This window comes from Citrus sinensis, chromosome 2, assembly GCF_022201045.2.
Source record: "Citrus sinensis cultivar Valencia sweet orange chromosome 2, DVS_A1.0, whole genome shotgun sequence".
Taxonomy (NCBI): domain Eukaryota; kingdom Viridiplantae; phylum Streptophyta; class Magnoliopsida; order Sapindales; family Rutaceae; genus Citrus; species Citrus sinensis.
Genome location: NC_068557.1, coordinates 30,818,986 through 30,841,079, shown reverse-complemented (window position 1 = coordinate 30,841,079; position 22,094 = coordinate 30,818,986). Strand labels below are relative to the sequence as shown.

The 22,094-nt window shown below is 33.7% G+C and overlaps 3 protein-coding genes across 3 annotated transcripts; 1 reads left to right on the top strand and 2 right to left on the bottom strand.

Annotated features, from left to right (window-relative positions):
• Positions 1-3,219: 3,219 nt before the first annotated feature.
• Positions 3,220-6,449, bottom strand: LOC102618957 (F-box/LRR-repeat MAX2 homolog A-like). Its single transcript, XM_006468138.3, has one exon. The coding sequence runs from the start codon at positions 5,513-5,515 to the stop codon at positions 3,371-3,373; it is 2,145 nt and encodes a 714-aa protein (XP_006468201.1). The 5' UTR covers positions 5,516-6,449; the 3' UTR covers positions 3,220-3,370.
• A 7,027-nt stretch (positions 6,450-13,476) lies between these two features.
• Positions 13,477-14,906, bottom strand: LOC102611035 (peroxisome biogenesis protein 7). The gene has a single exon (XM_006467581.4). The coding sequence runs from the start codon at positions 14,644-14,646 to the stop codon at positions 13,693-13,695; it is 954 nt and encodes a 317-aa protein (XP_006467644.1). The 5' UTR covers positions 14,647-14,906; the 3' UTR covers positions 13,477-13,692.
• Positions 14,907-17,467: 2,561 nt separating this feature from the next.
• On the top strand, positions 17,468-18,605 carry LOC102611330 (hypothetical protein). The gene has a single exon (XM_006467582.4). The coding sequence runs from the start codon at positions 17,629-17,631 to the stop codon at positions 18,154-18,156; it is 528 nt and encodes a 175-aa protein (XP_006467645.1). The 5' UTR covers positions 17,468-17,628; the 3' UTR covers positions 18,157-18,605.
• The last annotated feature ends 3,489 nt before the right edge of the window (positions 18,606-22,094 follow it).

Below are 22,094 nucleotides of genomic sequence, written 5' to 3'. Positions count from 1 at the left end.
GGGGAGTATAATTATCATTCCATAGGAGAGGTGAGATTGGATTCTTTCTTTTTTAAAAAAAAAATTGACATAATTATATTTAATAAACTAAATGATATCATAAAATAAAATAAATAATATCATATTTATTTAAATAATATTATTATATTTAATTAAAAATCATAATTTACATTGATTTTAAGTTAAAATTATTTAAAAATAATATTTTTATATTCATAGTCAATTAATAATATTACTATATACTATTTTTATTTGAAAATATAATATTATTATATTTATTTAAAAATAATAGTGCTATATTTATTTAATATTCATAATTAATAATAATTAATAGTTTATTCTAATAAAATATTAATTTTGTACTATATTATTAATAGTAATGCTTCATTTGTGTTGCTCTTACCAATAGTTTTTAATTTACATAATTAAAATTAAAACTAATAAAAAATTATTATTTATATAATTAAAAATATTAATCATTATTATTAATTTAAAAATATAATATTTTATTTTTAAAATATTTTTATTAATTTTGTAATTAAAAACTAAAATTCTTTAAATAAGGGTAAAATTATAATTAAAAACTATTAACTCCCAACACATGATAAAGTAAACACATAAATTTGATTCTAATTATGATTTCATACTCTCATTCAACAACTACTATCACTCCCACTCTATACTCTCAATCGTAAGATTTCCACTCCTCAAAATTTATACTCTATTATAAAAATGTAAATGTTATCTTAATTAACTTGGAGGCAGAGGCCTAGTGTTTTTTCAATTACTTCAAGAAAAAATAAGACGAAAAAAAAAAGAGCGAAGTTGGTATAGTGGACTCAATTTATTGGAGGCCCAGTGTTTTTTAATAAATGTAATTTTGCATCAATCTTCGAGGTGGAATACTGGAATTTCTCTCTTTTTTTTTAATTTTGAGATTCTTGATCTAATTTTTCATGCAACTTACTGGTTCCATTTTCCCTCTCTTTTTTTCTTTTCTATGAGTGCGAAAGAAATTGCAGTATCTACTTTCCTCATGATTAAGGATTCGGCTATCTGGCACCAGTTGCAAGGTACTTCCAAGTTTGTCATTTTGTGCTTTCAGGAATGTCTTTGTTTAGTTATTTACAATATAATCCCCATTGTTTATGAAAGGAATCAGAAAAGTAAAGGTTGCACAATTTTGACATTTAAATCCGCATTGTTTCCAATTTCTTATACACTATAAACCTAAGTAAATACCTAACATAATCATGACTAATCAAAACCCATTAAATTGTGTAATAATTTCTATCAAATTACAATAATAACTTTTTTTTATCAAATTATTATCAAAATGTAATTCAGTCACCACAAACCAAACAAATATAATTTGTTCAACTATATTTGAATGAAGAAATTTTTATGGTCAAATTTAAATGACCCAACATTCATATAAAACTAAAAATCATTATATAATCCTTTACATTATTGTCAACTACAAGAAAATTGAGAGAAGTTTTAACAAAATATATACAACTAGAAATGGTATAAAGACCACAACTATTTTTAATTTTTAGAAGTTTAGAATATTACATGAAATTAGAAATAGATTCTAAATAAGTCGACATAAAGAATTCATTTTCTAACAAAACACTTCCATTTAATTTTTTTTACCTGGGCCATATTAGAAATTTATATTTTAGGCATTTTAGTAATAAATCTTATTAACTAACAAGTAGGTTTATAAAATATTTTGATGGCTTAAATAATTTCACTTACTCCCTAATCATCAAGTACAATGAAGGGTTTATACAAACTAAAACAGAGAGGACTTAAATGTTAAAATTTTTAAACTCTAACTTCTTTTAATTTTATTATAAACAACATAGACTCTAGTATAATTGAACCAGAAGATACCTAAAGTAAGGGGTCCAGCTATGCTCCACCTAGTCATTGGATCCGGTTATGGTGAGAGATTCAATGGCTAAGTGCAGCTATGGAATGGTACCACAGTTGCACCATAGCTGATAGCTAAGTCCCAAAGTAGGAGTAAGTTGCTTTTTTGTCCCATAATTAATTCTAGACACTATAAAATGGAGAATCTTCTCAAGATAGTCGCCTCAATACATTAAGGTAGCGTTTATATTTTGGTTTGGAATGAGAATCCTGAGATTAGAAGTGCGGAGTGGGAGTAAGAGTAGGTTGTTTATTTACACTGGAATGAGAATGTGAAATTGAAATCAAAATCCAATTTATGTGTTTACATTGTCTTAGATTGGGAGTAAATGATTTAAAATTACGGTTTTACCCTTATTTAAAAAATTATAGTTTTTTAATTACAAAATTAATAAAAATATATTTAAAAAATAAAATAATTATTTTATTATTATTAATATTCTTAATTATATAAATCACAAATTTGTATTAATTTTAATTTTAATTATGTAATAGAAAATTATTAATAAGAGCAACACAAATGAAACATTATTATTACTAATATAGTACAAAATTAATATTTTCTTAGAATAAAATATTTATTATTATTAATTACTAATATTAAATAAATATAATACTATTATTTTTAAATAAATATAATAATATTATATTTAAATATGTTTAATCTAATTATTTTTAATAAATGTAATTTATAATATAATATTTTATTAAATATTTTTTATTTTATTTTATTAAATATAAGGGTAAAAAGGAAAGAGGGGGGAGTGGGAATAAAATTTGTAAGTAAACACGACAGTAGAAGGAATCTACATTCTTCACTCCCACGCCAGAAAGTAAACATAACATAATGTGAATTAATTTGAATTAGGCTGCCGTTTGATATTATTGTTTTATAGTTATCAATTGTTTGGTAAAATAGATGATTAATTGATGACTTACTAATTTTATTTTACAACTAGAGCATCCCGTTCCTAACAGCAATTGATGTGAACATTGTACATTCGCAATCAAATGAAGCGGGTTTAGTTAGCTAGTTAGTTTTGTAATCATCCAAGATTGAACATTGTAATCAATAAATATATTAATATAATAAATACTAATATTAAATCATTGTACCAAATTGAAGGGTTGAGAAAGCTGAACCGATCTTTCTGGAGATTCTCGCAAACTTTATGACTTGTGATTCTCAGTCCTGATCCAAAAAATTTGTGTTCTTTTCTTTAGATTGAAAAGCTACAGTAGAACGTTACGTTTCATAAATTTATTCCAAGGCCACAGAAATTTGGCTGGAATATGGGGAATTTCAACTTTTTTTTTATTTTTTATGTTCCTGCTTGCATGCATGTTTCACCATTTATGTGTATGAACAAAGGAGTAGAACTTACAGCTAGTTCATATATATATATATATATATATAGCTTGAATTAATTTACTAGTCAGGAATGTGACGCCTGTTAAGGGCATCCTGAAATCGATAGCAAGAATCAACTCTCATTTCTGAGGTGGTATCATTTTCGGGAGCAGGATAATAATCTTCTCTGAGTTGCACATCCCTGAGAGTTGGTATCTTGAGAAAAAACGACATGAAATGTTCATTTGCAGTCCCATGAATGAAAAGTTTCCTCAGACTTCGACATTGCGAAAGCAATCCGGCAGCTGGCAGAGAAAGGCTTCTCTGGTGCACATCCATGTCTTGCGGAGGCCAATAATTGAGCTCCTTTAGATTCAAATTCTCAATTCCATTCAAATAAAAACGCTCCCACAGGCTCAAATCTGCATATCCTCTAGGCGCAGTAAGTGCAAATCCTATGGCGTCACCACAATCAAAATGCATCCTCGAAAGTTGAGGATAATTTACTAAAGAATTTAGCCCAAATTCAGCCATGAAAACAGGTTTCTGTTGATTTCTGCAATCACCAACAACTTTTATTTGTATTTCTTCAAGGATAGGACAATTCTCTAGCCCTGCTAAACGTATTGGATTCAGCAGCTCACCAACGGCAATCCACAGAGAAAGATATTTTAGCTTGGTCCAAGTATCACTACAAGAAGAGAAACCATTACCGCTACCGTCGCAGCACTTGCCTTTCTTTTTCAAGCTTGCTTCTTCTTCCGACATCATGATTCGCTTTTCTGTTTGAAAATCCTTGAATCCACAAGCTTCATGACTTGAACTGCTACTTTCTCCTCGAATTTCATGATCCTGTGAATATTGCTCAACACTCTCCCACACACAATCTACATGTAGCCGTTGTATCCGATCTCGGATTGGCTCCAAAGCCTGTAGTGAGCACACGGTATTGAGATATTTGCAAGAAGATATCCTCACATCAACCAAAGTTTTCTCTAGAACACGAGCAAAGATCTGCATCCCCATTTTTGTGATCTTATTGCAACCTTGAACCTCGAATTTGGTGAGGTTTGAACAGCCAAGCGAAATAGCAATCAAGGCAGAATCAGTTAAATCAGCAGAGTTTTTAATGGACAAGGATTCCAGACCTTTCCAGAGAGCAACCCCAGCAGCTGGCATAGAAGAATCAATCTCTCTGCAAATTCCATGGACTTGCCCCAGCTTCAAAGATTTAAGCCGCGGGCACTTGGAATTAAGCAACTCTAGTGCTGGCCAAGTATCTCTAACATTGTTACCAACATCAAGAACCAACTCTTCAAGCAATGGAAGGCTTTCAAAAAAGTCTCCGAGTGCAGTAGGACTGATCCTAGCATCTTCAGACGCGTAACCTTCATCGTTGTTGTTACGATCAGCCCTGCTGGAATTGGATGATAAGGCTGTAGAATCAGCGAGGTGAAGAAGGGAAAGACGGGGGCAGTTTGAAGCAATAGAAAGCAAAGTTTCATCCCCAACAAAGCCAAGGAATCTGTGGTCAAATACACAGGTTGCAAGTAATTGGCTCAGATTTGGACAAGCAGAAGTGATGGATAAAAGCTCATGAGATTTATAACCCTCGGTGAAAGAATGACCGACGAGGAGATTAAGATGTGAAAGAGAAGCTGCAATAGAAGGGTATAATTCAAATGCTGTAGGTAAATCTTCGGTCCAGCAATAGAAATGAGAGAGATCAATTGAAGAGAGTGAAGGGCAGTGCTCAAATAATGCAAAAAAGTCATAACCAATAGGAGCATTGAAACGCTGGTGCCAGCGAACAAGCTTAACGTGGCTTAATTTAGGCCACTCGGGGGCAAGAAAGTGAAGAGTTAAAGGGCTTCTGGCATAAATAGTTAGAGACACAACAGAAGGAAAGGCATGGCTGAGGAGTTTAGCAAGAAGAGAAGGGTTTGATGAGGATTCTAAAAGAGGGTGTCCCCAAGGGGAGAGACATGAAAGATCAAGATTGTTGATTGCTTGAAAGCAAACAGGGACTTGATTAAGATCGCGGATATTTCCTCGGAGAGCGAGGGATTTGCGTGTTGACCGCTCTAGCTTGCACCATTTAAGGCACACAAGGGACATGGCGTTGCGCGTACGAGTATCTGTAATTAAGCTGAATATGTTTGACATAATGGCATCTGGTAGTATATCGTGAAAATTTGGAACTTTGATAACAGTTGTGGCAGCCATATATTATTGCATATATTTTTACTATATGCCTACCTCCCTCTAATACCTAATAATAAGTTAAGAACATTGAACGAGAGGAAAAGATCAGAGATAGATATTTGATGGCCGCCCTGGCGGGTTGAATATAGATATATAATAAACAAATGAAACCTGAATCGTATGCTATTTATACACAGCAAGGTGGTGAGGAATGAAAACGAAGATAAAGATTCAATAATGGAAACGGGTGGCATGTGGGGAGAGAGAGAAACAGATGGATATGGTCGTGATGTCTCTAAATGTTTTATATATGTGGTGTACGTAAAGGTAGATACAAAAGAAACTAAGAAGGGATCGATCATTAAGTGAGGGTGAAGATGAAAAGTATCACCAGACTGGTGGCTTATGAGGGGAGGGGGGGAGAAAGAGAGAATCTAATAAGCGCAAAGGTGTCAAGATGAAGTTATAAAGATATGCGATAATAATAGCGGAAAGTACTGGTGGCTAGAGAGGAGAAATTTGCATGCATAGATATATGAGATGGAGCTCTAAGAATGAAGATAAAGATACACACACTATATCAACAACTGGTGGCTTAAGACTTGCGAGAGTATTCAAAATGTGTGGGAAGTGGGAACTGGTGGCTTTAATAGAAGAAAGAAGAAATATATGCTTTTATGGCAAGGGGCTGGGAGTCTGAGGATGAAGATAAAGATACAGTGAAAGAAACTGATGGTTTGCTCTTGGTCGAATTGTTAGCGTACAAGATAAAGATACAGACATTCTGTAGCTGCCCAGCTAGGCAATTAGCATGAAAGGTACTAGCGGTTGGTGGGCAGTGGGCTGCCACTTGGCTTGCGGGCTGCTCTTATTGATCATCATCCACTACCCCTTTTATTCTTCCTCTTTTTCATTTCATCTTTCCCCCCTTTTTGACCTTTACTAGATATTTCAATTTTCAACTTCTCTTTTTCTTTTTGGAATAATATTTTTGCTAGCTGTAGGTTTAAATATATTTATTTAAATCTTTTACTTACAATTTTGTCATAAATTCTTACTAACCAATAAAATGCTCCAAGTATAATTTGGACATTAACTAAACTAATTATTTATATTTGTGCAAGGATGACATCTGATAGAATGTGAAATAAGTATACAAATAATTTAAGCTAAGAATTTGGAAGTTTTTAAATTCGAAAAAGGGTGAGGATAGTTACACCCCAAATTAGAATGCGCAAGTCCATCATGCTTCAAAAATTTTTTTTTAAAAAAAATTGACATCGACTTTTAAAATTTAAAATAGGATAATTATCATTTCACCACCTCAAAAATTACAAAATATCAAATTACTCCAATAAGTATTGTTTCCTAAATTTTTACTACTATAACTTTATAAAACATTCATTTTATTACTTTTTCGTTAAGATAGTCAGATGACTATAAGAGAGATAAGTACTCTCTTCTTAACTTTAATAAATATTTGCTGTTACATTTACGATATTTTCATCACGTATGATTAAAATTAATTATTTTACTATTCGCTTCTAATTACTTTGGTATTGTTGATAGATAACTTCTCATGATTATGCCTTAAAGTGGAATTTTTTTCTCTTGAAAGAGTGACTAAGTGACATTGTTCCAATATTGTTTTTCTTACGAGCGCGTACAAACACACACTCTTATTTGAAGGGTAGTTAAAAATTTAAGTTCTGTTATTGATGGCTTATTATTATAAAGTTGGACTAATTCTCTTTTGATTTTAAGTTACAAAACTTTTGGATAATTAAACTTGATTAAGATCATCTCAGATTTGAACTTCTCTTTAGTAAAAACTGACACGTTGATAGATGTTTAATAAATTTAAACTATAAAGAAAGTAAATCCTATTTATAGGGTCCAGCTATGGTATCACAGTGGTACCATGCCATAGGCCCATAGCTGAATCCAGCCATTAGATCTAACTATGGAGACCACTGTGGACTGAATCCAGCTGTGGTATGATACTATTGTGGTACCATAGTTTTGCCCCTATTTATATTATATTACTCAAATAAAAAATACTCAAATCAGGAGAGGACCTTAGTGTAGACTATGCGACATACAAATTTTTACAACAAATTTCAGCACTAAATGATCCTCCGCACCTATTGAATGTAACATGATAAATTAAAGTTCAAAAAGGAATATAATAAGTTAATTAGTTCATTATCGAGAAATTGTAACAAAGATTTTGATGTCCGGCAATTCAACTATCTTATATATAAAAATGAAACATGCAGCTGCTGCTGCAGCGAAGAATATATGAAAAGAAGAAATTGACGAAAGTACATATAAAAAGTTGAGTAATGATTGATATGTGAACAAAAAAATTGACATAAAACTTTTAAAAAAAAGTACTAAAGGCGAACTATTTTTGCTACAAAATTAATAAATGCACAAGAAATTTGACATAGAAATCAAAAAAACACTAAAGGCAAACTATTTTCGCTACAAAATAAACTCGTGTGCATTTTTTAATTTTATACACATTTCCTTATCTTATTTATTTTGTCTAATTTTTTTATGTCATTTTTTTTTCAATCCCGATATTGGACAGAGAGTAATTTTCTTCTGGTAGAAGTACTGAAACGAAGGGTTTATGAAAAGACGGATAAGCTTGTGTAATACGTTGTCGCATATCATAGCCAAAGAGAAACGTTGTGGATTCAAATTCTCCATAAACTGTATGAATGCCATCGTTCTTGAGCAACCACTAGTAGAAAAATGTCTTTCACCCAGCAAGTTTTATAACTGGGTGGGGGACCCAAACCTTTGGTACATGAATTTTCGTCAGATAAATTTGATGCTTTAATTTCAAGATTCTCTATTCTTTTTTATTTGGAATTTTGGATTATACATAGATATATCATATAGGATAAATTTCGGATTATTCACTGATTATTTTCAAATCTCTTCATTTTCTTTTAAAAACCTGAAGTTATCCCACTTTTGTTCAGAAAATAGAGGAAAATAGAAATAGGTTGATGGATTAATTTTATCTTATTAACAAGAACAAAAAATAAATTAAGATTTTTAAAAATAAAGCGTCTATTTAAAAATTATTAATTCATAAACAGGGTAATCCAAAATTAACTATATCATGTACTACTAAATAGAAAATGCAGAATGATAAACTTGGTGCAAGTCTTTGTGGTCACGCCTCCATTTTAGATTCAGTGCCGGGTAGAATGATCAATGATGGTGTTGCTGTTACATGGTGAACCCATTTGGCATGGCAACACTAATTATGACCTTTTTTTCAGGTATTAAAACGCAGAAAGGGCGGCCATTACCATAATAACAGGTAGAGTCTGTAAAATTTAAAGGGTTCGATATCCGACATTTAGATCATAAAAATTAACATGAATATTAAATAAATTATATTTCGGTTAATATTTTTTTTTCTTTTGTCGGGTTAAGTTCAGTTTTTTATTCACTTAGTTAATGATACGATTATTAAACAGTAAATACAAATTAATTCATGTTTACATTAAAATATACAACTTATGTTTTCTATTTTAATTAATTTGCATCAAAATTCAAATTTTCGACACGATTCTCTCTTTTTTTTTAGCTGAAGATTAAACATTCATACTGTGTTTTATTTTACAATATTCTATATAGATTTAAAACTTCAATGGTATAAATGTATAATATTTTGGTAAATATGTATATTTTATAATATCGATACGTAATAATATTTAGATATATAAATGAGTGTAATTTGTGTTAAAATGAGTGTATAAGTTTGATGTAAATCTTGTTAAATAACTATTAAGCCGGTTATTGGATTATGTCCTGTTGAGTGACACGATTACCTGATTATTAAATGAGTTATACCGAGTCACCCATTTATTTTCATGTCAGGTTCTGATTTCAATATTTTGATATGATTATTAAATAGATTGAGTTTGGGTTAGCCTAAATTTGACATGACACAAATATGACTCAATGACCGATTATGTCTTGCTTGGTGACACGATTACTTGATTATTAAATGAGTTATACCGAGTCACCCATTTATTTTTTATATCGGGTTCTGATTTCAATGTTTTGACATGATTATTAAATAGATTGAGTTTGAGTTAGCCTAAATTTGACATGACATGAATTTGACTCAATGACCGATTATGTCGTATTGGGTGACACGATTACCTGATTATTAAATGAGTTATATCGAGTCACCCATTTATTTTTTATGTCGGGTTCTGATTTCAATATTTTGACATGATTATTAAATAAATTGAGTTTGGGTCAGCCTAAATTTGATATGACATAAATATGACTGAATGACTTATTTTGCTATGTCTAATTATAGTTTATGCAACTCCTACAAAAGCGACTCAAAAGAAAAGTTAAAGCTTAATTAATAAATAATGAAGAAAGATAAAATATATGAGAGAAATTTGTGTGGGACAAATCCACCCCTTAAAGATCTTATCATTTGAGAGATCTGATGGTCCTGTGAGTAAGACCTACAAATGTAATAATATAAATTTTCTCTTGATTTTTTCATTCAAGTGAGTGCGATTACAAAATTATAAAGAAAATCATTCTATTGGTAGGACAAAAGCAAAGCCCTACAAATCATTTTCTTTAGGGCTTATATAACATTGCTATAAATATATAATATTTTGGTAGATATGTATATTTTATGATATCGATACATAATATTATTTAGATATATAAACGAGTATAATTTGTGTCAAATAGGTGTGTAATGTTTTGATGTAAATCTTGTTAAATATGTATTAAGCGGGTTATTGGATTATGTCATATTGGGTGACACATTTACTTGATTATTAAATAATTGTGCTGAGTCACCTATTTATTTTTTATGTCAGGTTTAAATTTTAATATTTTGATATAATTATTAAATAGATTGGGTTTGAATCAACTTAAATTTGATACGATACGAACATGATTCATAACACATTTTGCTAGATCTAATTATAGTTGACACAACTCACAAGCAACTTCTACAAAAGTGACTCAAAAAGAAAAGTTAAAGCTTACATGCCACTAATTGATTAATAACGAAGAAAAATAAAAGATGTGAGAGAAATTTATGTGGGACATACGCATCCATTAAGGATCTTATCATTTGATAGATCTAGTGGTCCTATAAATGAGACCTGCAAATGCACTAATATAAATTTTCTCCATATTTTTTTCGTGTAAGTGAGTGTGATTACAAAATTGTAAAGAGAATCATTGACAGGACAGAAGCAGAGCCCTGCGAATCATTTTCTTTAGGGCTTATATAATTGGTTCTTTGTTAAGATTTTGATTTGATAATCTTCCCTTATTGCCACAACTTCTCTATATTTCCCAAAGCCCATAGTGAGTTGACAGAATTTCAAAGGATAATGTATCTCTGTGAGCGTTAATTTTTTAGACTTGGTGACTTCTAAAAAGTTGATCTGGCAGGCTCACCGCTTGAACTTGGGGCGCAGGGGATACTTCTCAGTACGATATAACTGCTGAGTGCTGACAGCAGCCAAAATTTTTAAAGTTAGCAGTACTAAATAACGAGCGCTCGACACCGCAAAATTGTCTAAAACTCGACAAGTGGATGGCCGAATGCCAATGATTCATTAACAGTGCAGGCAACTTTATGGTAAGATTTGAATGAGACCTTATCTTCCACAGTAACACTTCCACTAGCCCGAAAAGAGAGAAACCGGATTTTGATTATTACGCCCTAAAAGAATCATACGCAGAAAAGATTTCATGATTTTTTTTTAAAAAAAAATTTGAAGGAGAATTCTTCGATTGTTACCCAGATGGCAGAGATCGAATGGATGAACGATGCCAAACTTCCTATTAGATTCCCCAATCTCCATTATAGACGAAGAAAGTGTCTAATCATTTACATCCAACCAACCTTTTAATTTAGGCAATAATCGAGCACCACGTGAGAACGATCAAGCCCATATTTCAAAATCATTGCGTAATCCAATTGTCGATATCAGAGTTCAACCATTAGCATACAAGAACACTGTCTCTTCCAAATTGGATGATGGAAGGTATCAAGCAGTAACGCGCAAGCTACCAACTGTTTTTTTGGGACTAGGAAGGGACAAAAGACATCACCAATGACCTCTTATTTGTAGTAGCTCAACACAGAAACAGAGACCATAGCTCCAAAACCTTTCAGAAAGTGCAAATGATAAACCAAACATAACTACAACCCTTTTTTTCCTTTTTTAAATGAGGCAAACTTAAACGCAACCATTGGGACCAAAAAAATGAAAATCATGCAATTAATATCAACAGAGTCTGCAGCCCTACTCCCAGTCCCCACCATCACCTCCTTCTCTCACTCCCATTCTACAGGAGATCTCTCTGTTAAGCATTTCAGGCTTTGTTGTGTCTACTGCAATTTGCGCTTCTGGCTCTTTGAAGTTCCAATTGAACGTATCCCCCTCTCTCTCTCCCCCCTTATCCATGTAAAATAAAGAATGGTTGGGCTAGGGCTAACCTTCAAACATTTAAAATGTAGCATGTCACAATGTTTTAAAAGATCATCCAAGCAAAGCACCAGTACTTGTGTGGACATAAAACTCTCTATTACTAACCTGATGTCGCTTAACAAGCCTCCCAAATACCACTAAGCCATAGCACATTGGTTACAAAAGCTTTCCTCAAGAAAAAAACATGCAAGTATAAAATTCAACCAATGAAACTTTGTCAACTATCCTAGGGCTCTCCTACTGATATTATGATTAGAGGTCACAAGAGAAAGCAAATAGAAATTAAGGCAACATAATTTTGTAACCAACATTTAATTTATGACTGGAGTAATACTTTATGTTCTAGACAACATTACAGTCACCCACCACACATTAAACGACAAGTTTCTTCTGCTAGCATAAAATAAATTACAAAATCTCTCCATCATTACACACTAATGTAAAAGTTGACAGACCGCGGCACACTAGGAAAGGGAAGCGGCTGGTACAAAAGAATTCCAACTACAGCATAAAGAACTAAATGAACTTCGAATATCACAAATCTGTTCAAAATCTGAGACCTCTAATGAGTAGAACTTGACATCTTACAACAGGCGCCCCAAACAAGTCATAACATGCCAAATCACTTCATTTCCTTAAAAAAAAAGGTCACAATTAGCAGACATGAAACAAAGATCAAATTTTTTCTCACATTCAAACTATTCATGTTTGTCAAGACGGCGATCTCGTCTTATAGTACATCAAATTCCAGATACAACTGATAAATTCTTCCTAAAGACACTGGGTACCTGCAATACGAGTTCAAGAAGATTCTATATACATCCACCTCAACCTAGCATTACCTTAAGGAGACTTGTAAGCCCAACTTAAACCCATTCATTAAAATGGTATTCGGTTCTACAGTGATTGGATCAGGAAACTAATAGGTAAGTCTACTCATTCAGCAAATTGGCACAAACTTAAGGAAGTCACTAAGCTCTAACCTTACAAAACAAGCATAAGATACAAACTAAATATCCATTGCAGCAGCTAAATACATCTACATACAAGAGAAAACAAATATTAAGGAGATAAAATGAACCAAAAACATTTTTAAGTATGCACTTAAACAAATGAACTAAAAATGACTTCTTCAAAAACAACTAATTACTAACTTTTATATGTTGCAACTTCTCCCACCTTTAAAATCTGTAAAATAAAGAAACTGGAATTAAAACTGAGAGCTCAAACACAAATAGATGTGAGGCACATTTGTAAACTTGAACAAAAGATGTGCCACCAAATTAGTGAACTACAAATAAACAACTACCTCTAAAGAAAGTGAGAATGTAGATAATACAACAATGTCATTGCTCAAACAAAACAATGAAGATAGTTAAACACAAACTCTGGTGGCACTTCGTGACTTGAAAAAATCCAACAATCAATGGCTTTCACATTCACCAACTTATGTTTATACAACAAAAATCGAATCAAGAACCATTATTAACATTTTTCACATGACAACTTTCCAGCAACATTCATACTTATGTCCAAAAGTGTGCCAATCTCCCAATAAGCATCACATTCAACCAGTTTATAAAATTATGATCATCATGTATAACTGTAACGACAACAAAAATAAAAATTTAAAAACAGGAGAAAATAAAAAAGAAGAAAAGAAAAATCCCTTCCTAACAAGTATCAAACCGCTCTGGGATCCATTCCTTGCTGCCACACATAGACAAGCTCATCCCATCCAGTACTGGCCAACAATCCCTCAACAAGTACACTCATATCAACCCCAACGGCAAACTCAGTGTGATGATCATACCTCCCAACCAAAGCATCCTCCACCATGAAATCCCATAAGCACACAGTCATGTCATACGAACAAGACGCTAACAAATTCCTCCTGTGCGGTGAAAATTTCACTTTCCTCACGGCATAGCCATGTCCATTTAATACAGCAATTGGAACTCTATAGTTCCTCACATCCCAAATTTTAATACTCTTATCAACTGAAGCACTCGCAATTAAACAGTCATCGTACTTGTTCCAATCACAAGCTAAAATTTCAAACTCGTGTGCCGGAATTATCATCGTGCTGCCCATCTCTCTCACATCCCAAATTCGAAGAGTGCAGTCCCCACTCGCGGAACAGAACACGTCGCTGTGACGCGGGTTCCACGTGGCGTTGTACACGCAATACGCGTGTTCTTTAAATGTTCGCACACTGGTAGGCCGGTCAACGGTCCAGAGTTTAACCGTGTCATCCCAGGACGATGTGATGAAAGAATCACGTCGAGTGGGGTTATAATCGGCCGAGTGGACTTCGCGAGTGTGCTCGTGGAGGGAGCGGATGGGATTGGCCGTTGGCGGGAGGGCCGTGTCGTAGATTTTAACGGATCCATCGGCGACGGCGGCGATTAGGAGGGAGTCGTGGGATTCGGACCATGCGAGGTCGTAAACACCGTCGGCAGTGTCGAAGGCGACGAGTTCGGTGAGAGCGGGAGCGGCGGGGGAGAGGTCGAGGACGTGGACGCGGCCATTACCGAGGATTCCGAAGTTTTGGGCGGTGGCAACGGCGAGACGGGACTCGTAGAAGGGAGAGAATTTGACGGAGTAGCCGTTAAATGGGGTTTTGAAGACGGGCATCTTTGGTGTTGTTATTTGCCGGTGGAGTTGACGGAGTTATCTGTACTCAAGTTTCATCTGGTGCTACTAGTGTGTATCGTGTTGTTGTCAGTTTGAGCGTTTGCGTGGGGTATGCATAATTATGGATGATCCGATCATACTATGATGGTCGTCGGATCTCGGATGAGAGATTTTTCGGATTTCAATGAAATTACGACTCCCCATGGCTCCTTTTTTTCTTTTTCATTTATATCCCTACGTTTCAATCTTTTATTATCGAGGGACATAATTTTTCTATTTCTTGTTTTTTTTTTCAATTCCATTTAACATTTATATAATACTCCTCACTGATAATTAAGTTTTAGTTAATTATTGGCTTATCTCGTAGTTAATAATTGGGGCTAATTATTATTATTATACATAAACATACCATGCATTCATTTGAAGAAAAAGAATTATAAAAGGTTAAGTACTTAAATTATAATCTTTCAATTCCTTACAAGAAAAAAAATGAGAAATAGATTCATTTGTTTTGTCAGTTCTCAATTTATAACCCACAAGTAAAAGTCTTATTCAAAATAGAGTAGTGATATAATTTACAAATCTGAGTTACAAAATTTGTGTTTTAAATAATATAACACATGATGTGTCATTTATTTATTAATGTTATAAAATTATTTCATAAATAATGGTAGAAAAAGATAATTATTATCAAACATACGGCTATATTTTATTAGTGACATGTCATTTGCGACATATAAATATATTATTATTCAAAATTCATCCGAAAATAATATATTAATTTTTAATTAATATTCTCCTAAAATATATACTTGATGAGTGGGGTCTGGGGAAAATAACGACCATACACGTCGTGGATGTAACGAGAAAATCAATTAAAACAACACCCCAAAATAAAGATAATGCGTCAAGCATTTAACAATATGATTATTATATCTCGAGAGACTCACATGGATTGGATCATGTCCAAGTCCAAAATAGTCTTGCGAATAAATGCTAGTGCCCATAAGCGAAAACGTTTGGAGGTTAACAAACCGTCTTCCAGTGGGAAGCCCAGTACTACGTTCTCTCCTGTTGGGCTCAAGAAGTTGAATTTTTCGTTGATTTTGCATTTACCGTAAAGCACTAGAATGTAGGATCGTTTTATCATTATAACTAGCTCTGTGTACTCATCTTGTGGCTTTCAGAATGCGGGGGGTTGGATTCAAACTAGCCAATTTGGAGGCTTCTCAATCAGCATCGTTAGTAACGTCTTGATTCTTTCCAATTTCATAGTTGTTTAGATGCAATAATACAAGTGAGTGTGACTTCATTTTCGTTTGTCTACACTTCCGGCCACGTGACCGTAACCAAAAATCTCAAAACTTTTTCTCGTTTTTATCGATACGAGGCCAACGGGTAAGATGGAGTAAAAATGAGTAACAACAAGTTTAATTTACTCGTACAATAAATATTTGGAACTTTCACTGAATTTGTTTCATCCCTACCCCAAAGCTAGCTTTTGTGATAGAGATGTAGCTTAGGGTTCCCACAGTGGAACAACCCATTTGTCGAATTGTACATGACCGAATTGATAGTTCTGGTTGTCCATATGCTACGATTGAATATTTTCATGATGGTGCGAGTTATTGAGCTTATAAATTAGCATTAATTCAAAATTAATTAATTGAAAGAAAATAAATTCCCAAAACCCCACCATGGACCCTCCTCCTCCATACTTCACATGCTGCCCACTAACATCTACATCACAACCATTAAATGAGATGGCCACATTCATGTTCGGATGGGACATTACTCAAATTAACGGGCAATCAAACAGATTAAACAGTTTTTAACTACCTTGTTTTCTTATAGCAAAAATCTCCATGTGGGCTCATTAATTGATGATCAATATGAAACTACATAGATAATATCTAATCAAGCAACCAAGATCCATGCCTTTAAGAGGTTAGAATGAAGAATTTTCTTGGAGTCATGATCTCGCTTTTGAATTTTTTTGATTTCCCTGCGAAATAATTGATCTCTTATGTACTTATAAGAGTCAAATTAGTAAACAAAGAAAAGTTCAAGAAATTAGAGACTGTTTGTCTGTGGACTATTTTGAGGAATATCATGAGCACCATGTGCAAGCTATAGAGTTAGTAGACAATTACAATCTCTTAAGAGTGCAAGCACTTTGAAAACCCTAAAACCATAAGAGATTGATAGATAAGAGAAAAAAGAAGTCTACGTCACACCTCACTTTCCAATGAAAGCCACAGCCCATATGATCTTGCTTGGGGATATTGAAAGATCATAACTCTCTCTCAAAAGAAGATTTCTCTATGCCCCATTTTCCCACCCGCCCTTCACCCAATGCTCAATTCGCTACAAACAATACCATCTTCTCTCTCTTTGCTTTCCCAAATGACCCCATAAACATAGCCTCCTTACCTAATCTTAACGGTTGATTCATTGTCACATCGACACGCGTCACAACTTCATTGAAACACGTGCCCGAAGGCAACCCCCGGCCAGAGGCTCTTGTTTTCGCTTACTTGGCAGTCCCAATCATATGCTAACATGTGTCACCCATAAGGTAGCCTTGCAAAACGAACCCAAATTATTGAACACAGTGTAGTAGGCAAGGGGAATGGAGGGACCTGAATGATGAATCCAAAAGGCAAAGTACGCAAGTGAGGTGCAATTATTAATGCCATGAATTTCATCCTAAGCTACGAGTGAAAAAATCTTCCCTTCCTCTCGAAAATAAAATAAAATAAATAAAAAAGAGAAAAAGAGCTATAATAAAATCATCATTTGGTACATTTTTTTTTTAAGTGATTGATTCCTTCCCCACTCTCATTAGAGAGCAAAAGAAAAGACTCCTCTCTTTCTCTTCTTATCTCTTTTATCTCTTTTATCTCTCTCTCTCTCTCTCTCTCTCTCTATGAGATACTATAGAGAGAGAGAAATTAAGGAGCTATTAGCATTTAGCTAGCCATGAAAAACACAATCAGGTGCTGCATCTCTTGCATTCTACCATGCGGAGCTCTTGATGTTATTCGAATAATACACTCTAACGGACGCGTGGAAGAAATCAGTGGCACGATCAAAGCAAGAGAGATCATGAAAGCTCACCCAAAGCATGTTCTAAAGAAACCCTCATCGCCATCGTCCGATGACGGGGTGGTTCCGAAGATCGTTGTTGTACCACCGGATGCTGAGCTTCAACGTGGGAAGATTTATTTTCTCATTCCAGTCCCCGCAACAACAGGTGATCATCAAAAGTCTCGATCAAGATCATCATCCACTAAGAAGAAAAGAAGAGAGCAATCTCAAAGCAACGCAAATAATAACACGAACAATGTTAACAGCATTTCTATGACAACAAATCTTCTTGTTTCTGATCAGTATTTGAGTGAGATACTGTCAGAGAAGCTGTCAACGCAAAGAGATCGAAGAAGAGGTCGTGTTGGTGTTTGGAGGCCTCATTTGGAAAGCATATGTGAGTCACCAAGTGATGTTTAATAATTATGGCGGGTTTCAAATTTTATCCTTCTTCTTCTTCTTCTTCTTCTTCTTCTTCATATAATTCATTTTTAGAGATTCAACATCCATTAGGGTTTCAAAACCTTCAACGTCCGTTATTTTTCTTTTACTTCCTTTTTGGTGTATATATAGGATTAGAGAACAAAAGATAATAATTTTAAAACTCTTATATATCATGGCTTGAAAATCGTTTCACGTTATGATCTCGAACAGTTGTTTTTAGATTTCGGGTAAAAAAATTACTGGCCGGATTATTGCTCTGATCTCCACTAGATTTATCAAGAATTAATGCTATGTTGTTTTGATTATTATTGATAGAGTCGTCTGAGATTCCACTCCTAGTACTGTATAATGTTCAGTAATTTTGCTCTACTGTTGTCATTAATAAAAATTGGAAGGTGATCATTTTGATATGATCGTGATAGTAATCTACCATTGTACGATTGCGTCAGTGTGATTACTATTTTGCCCATGTTTCATTGAGATAAAAATTTGAAGGCATGGTGTAGGCCACTATTCGCTTATCTCAGGTGATGCAATTCTTATATCAGTCATCGATGGAGTAATTGCGTCGATGGAGTAATTGCGATTGACTGATCACTGATCCGTATTCATGAATTTAAAGATAAGTTTGAGATTGATGTTGGGTAGTTGTAGTTTAAAAGCTACAGTATTAAAGTGTTTAGTAAAGATTAGTTGTTGTAATTTAAGAGTTATGTTGATATAATTTTTTACATGTATAATAGAAAATCTATTATATTTTTAATAATTTTATCAAAATTATTATTTAAATTTTATATTTATTATATATTATTAATTTTTATTTCATAGTTATAATTATTTTTTTCACAATAAATGTAACTATAACACCTCAATTCCAAACGCACCATAAATAATGGAATCTATTAACTAAAAGACTTATGTAATGATGAGATCAACATCATTGTTGATATGATCAAGGTAGCTGCTGTCTAATTTACTTTGTCTTTACCAGTTTTAAAATTATTGAAAATTTTATTGTGTTGATTCGTGGCATAATTAATTACAATTTAAAATTTACTTTTATATCATAATTATCAAATACTTATTAATTATATATATGATTGGTGAGGACAACAATTAGCAGCAATTGAATGCTAATCTAGTTAATTAGAGTTTTTTGAGGTTGATAAAGAATTAGATTCTCTTATGATATGAACTTATCTAAATTTTGAAGGATCTTTTCACATATATGAATATATAAATTATATTTAATTCTCTCTATGTGCATATATCCATCATATTTATTTCTCTCAACTTTTTTTTTTAAGGTGTATGGAATAATAGTCCCCACAAAACTTTCCACCATAGAATAATAATAGTAATGCATTTCTAGCTTGCACTAACAAAGTGTGGGTTGGCTGCTTGGGCATGTCTTTTAAGCATTTTGTTCTCTTAAATTTATCATAAATCATCATCATCATCATCACCATCACCATTATCTTATGGTGCCACTGCCAACAGCATCTGTAAAGGCAATTACAGTTGAGTTTGACCTTTGTATTTGCTGGATACCAAATGGTTGAGCCTTCAACACGCCCATGTTCTTATCCTCCTATATGTACGTGCAAATGATGCCCAAAAAAAAAAAAAAAATTGAGTCCCACCATCTGGGATCATCAAAAAGATAACTCAAGTTTCTTTCTTTCTTTTTTAATCATTGAATTCTATTCTCGCGCACCCATTTGATTCCCCGGCTTTGCAGAGTAGTAGAAGCCTCAGTTAAATTTAATTCCATCTGCTTGTTTTCGCCTAACAAGCTTCAGTAGTAGGATAGGATGATAAATCGTTCACATTTCACATGGCGGAACAACGTTCAAATTCCCCTTGTGTTTTCAATGCTGTATATATGGAGATTTTTCTTTTAATTATTAATTTATAAATAAATTTGGTCATTTTAAATTCAAACATTCACATTATAATGTCTAATCATTCTCAGGTACGAGCGGTCTTATTTTTTAAAATGTGAATTTAAAATTTTACAACATAGTAAAAAGTTTTTGTAATGTTGTAAACAGCTAAAAATTTATTTTACTAAGTTGTGAAAATATTTTACGACATAGTAAAATGTTGAATTTGTATTTTCAAAAAATAAAAATGCCCGCGCGAGAGAAGTACTCACATATGTCATGTAATAATATGAAGTAAGTTATTTAAACAGATTCCGATAGTAACACAAATTCGGGCCAGTCCTTTTGCCGACTAAAATCACCATACATGTTACAGCCATACATTTTTGCAATAATCTTTGACGGGTAGCCGACAGAGGTTAGAGGCCGCATCATGGGAGGATTGATACTTTGATTGGACTTATCCAGTTCATTGGCTGGGCCATTACGTTGATATAAAAATAAATGAACCACACAATCATATTCATAAGAAAACAAAATACGGTAATAGCTAGAATGAGTAAGATTGCATAAGATATGTATTCAATTCATATGTAATATAAAACTTAATACAATTGTAGTATAGATTCCCATTTAATCAACAAGCTAGTGTTTATACGGTATTTAGGCTTCAAGGCATGCAGAAGAATCATCCAAATAACCTTGCATGTTTTATGCAAATAAAATCCCAACAAGTCTGCAAATAAAATCTTCTTAGAAATTTAAATCCCACCCCCACTTTAGGGAAAAATAAAAAAAAATAAATAAAAACTCGTTTGTTGGTACTTCAAGAATAATATCGCATCATCCTACCGGTAAGCAATAAAATATAGATTTTCCATGAAGAGTGCTGCTATTTATCTCGAATTTTAGCCCTGAATTTGTGCCCCGAAAGCTAAAACGCACCGTTTGATTTTGGTAAGGAAAAGTGGAAAGCAAATGAAACCAAACCAAATGGTGCGTTTTAGCTTTCGGGGTACAAATTCGGAGCCAGAATTCAGGATAAATAGCTTTTCCCGTCCAATGAAAGCACCTCATTTAATTGGGTCCTACCCATTCTGTGATTGGCCCAAGAGTCTAATGAAATTAAAGGCAGAGATTATTTTAATCATCTTGTGCTGGACAACGCTTGAAGTGGGAACTTTTCTTTTCTTTAAAATATAAATGAATGAATTACAATAATTCAAGCGGCGCCACTTGCTTTGCATCAACTTGTAATGGTTAACATGTCGCCATCTCCAACTTTTCTATGATTTGTTTTCTTCAAACACATATATGAAATTATGATGTGTATGTGTTCTTGCATCTCAAATCTTTTTCTCTTTTGCTTTGAATAAAAATCGGCATGTTATATCTATCTTTAATCTTCGGATAAATTTGGTTCAAGATATTGAATCGCGAAAATTTGTCCTCACACCCATCCTTATTACATCTGGGCGATTGAATGATGAGATGAGTCCCCGGCATAGATAGCTCTTTTTCAAATCCACTGGGCCCAGCTTACAAAGTAAACGAAGCCCAATGGGCCTTTAATTGAGTCAGAGAAATTGGGCCCGTTGACATCGAGTTTCAGTCCAACTCCGGGAACTGAAGAAAGCCCACAAAAACAATTGAACAAGCAAAGCGAGACCCCTGCTGCCCCCGGTTCCGTTCCCGGTCAAAGGCATAACGAATGAATATAAACCTGCAAAATTCACAAGAAAGTACACCGACGTGTTGGTGAGCCAGCTGCTGTGTGCAGGCTCGAGCGAGCTTTGAGCCGAGCCGAACCCCAACCCCAGCGCTGACGCAAGAAGCCAAAATCGTACGACGCGTCTGTCAGACAGCCGGCGCATCATTGCCGCTCATCAACATAGAATAGCGAAGCATCCCCCACATTGACGCAGCCGCCCAATCGCCTTCATCTTTTGCCCCTTCTAAGTCCACTAAAAATCTAAAATCCACGCACAACTCCAAGAAAACCCTTAAAAGTCATTATCCTGGCAACAC

Excerpts from the sequence above, each read along its gene's own strand:
- LOC102611330 (XM_006467582.4), top strand. The coding sequence starts at position 17,629 with ATGAAAAACACAATCAGGTGCTGCATCTCTTGCATTCTACCATGCGGA.
- LOC102618957 (XM_006468138.3), bottom strand. The coding sequence starts at position 5,515 with ATGGCTGCCACAACTGTTATCAAAGTTCCAAATTTTCACGATATACTA.
- LOC102611035 (XM_006467581.4), bottom strand. The coding sequence starts at position 14,646 with ATGCCCGTCTTCAAAACCCCATTTAACGGCTACTCCGTCAAATTCTCT.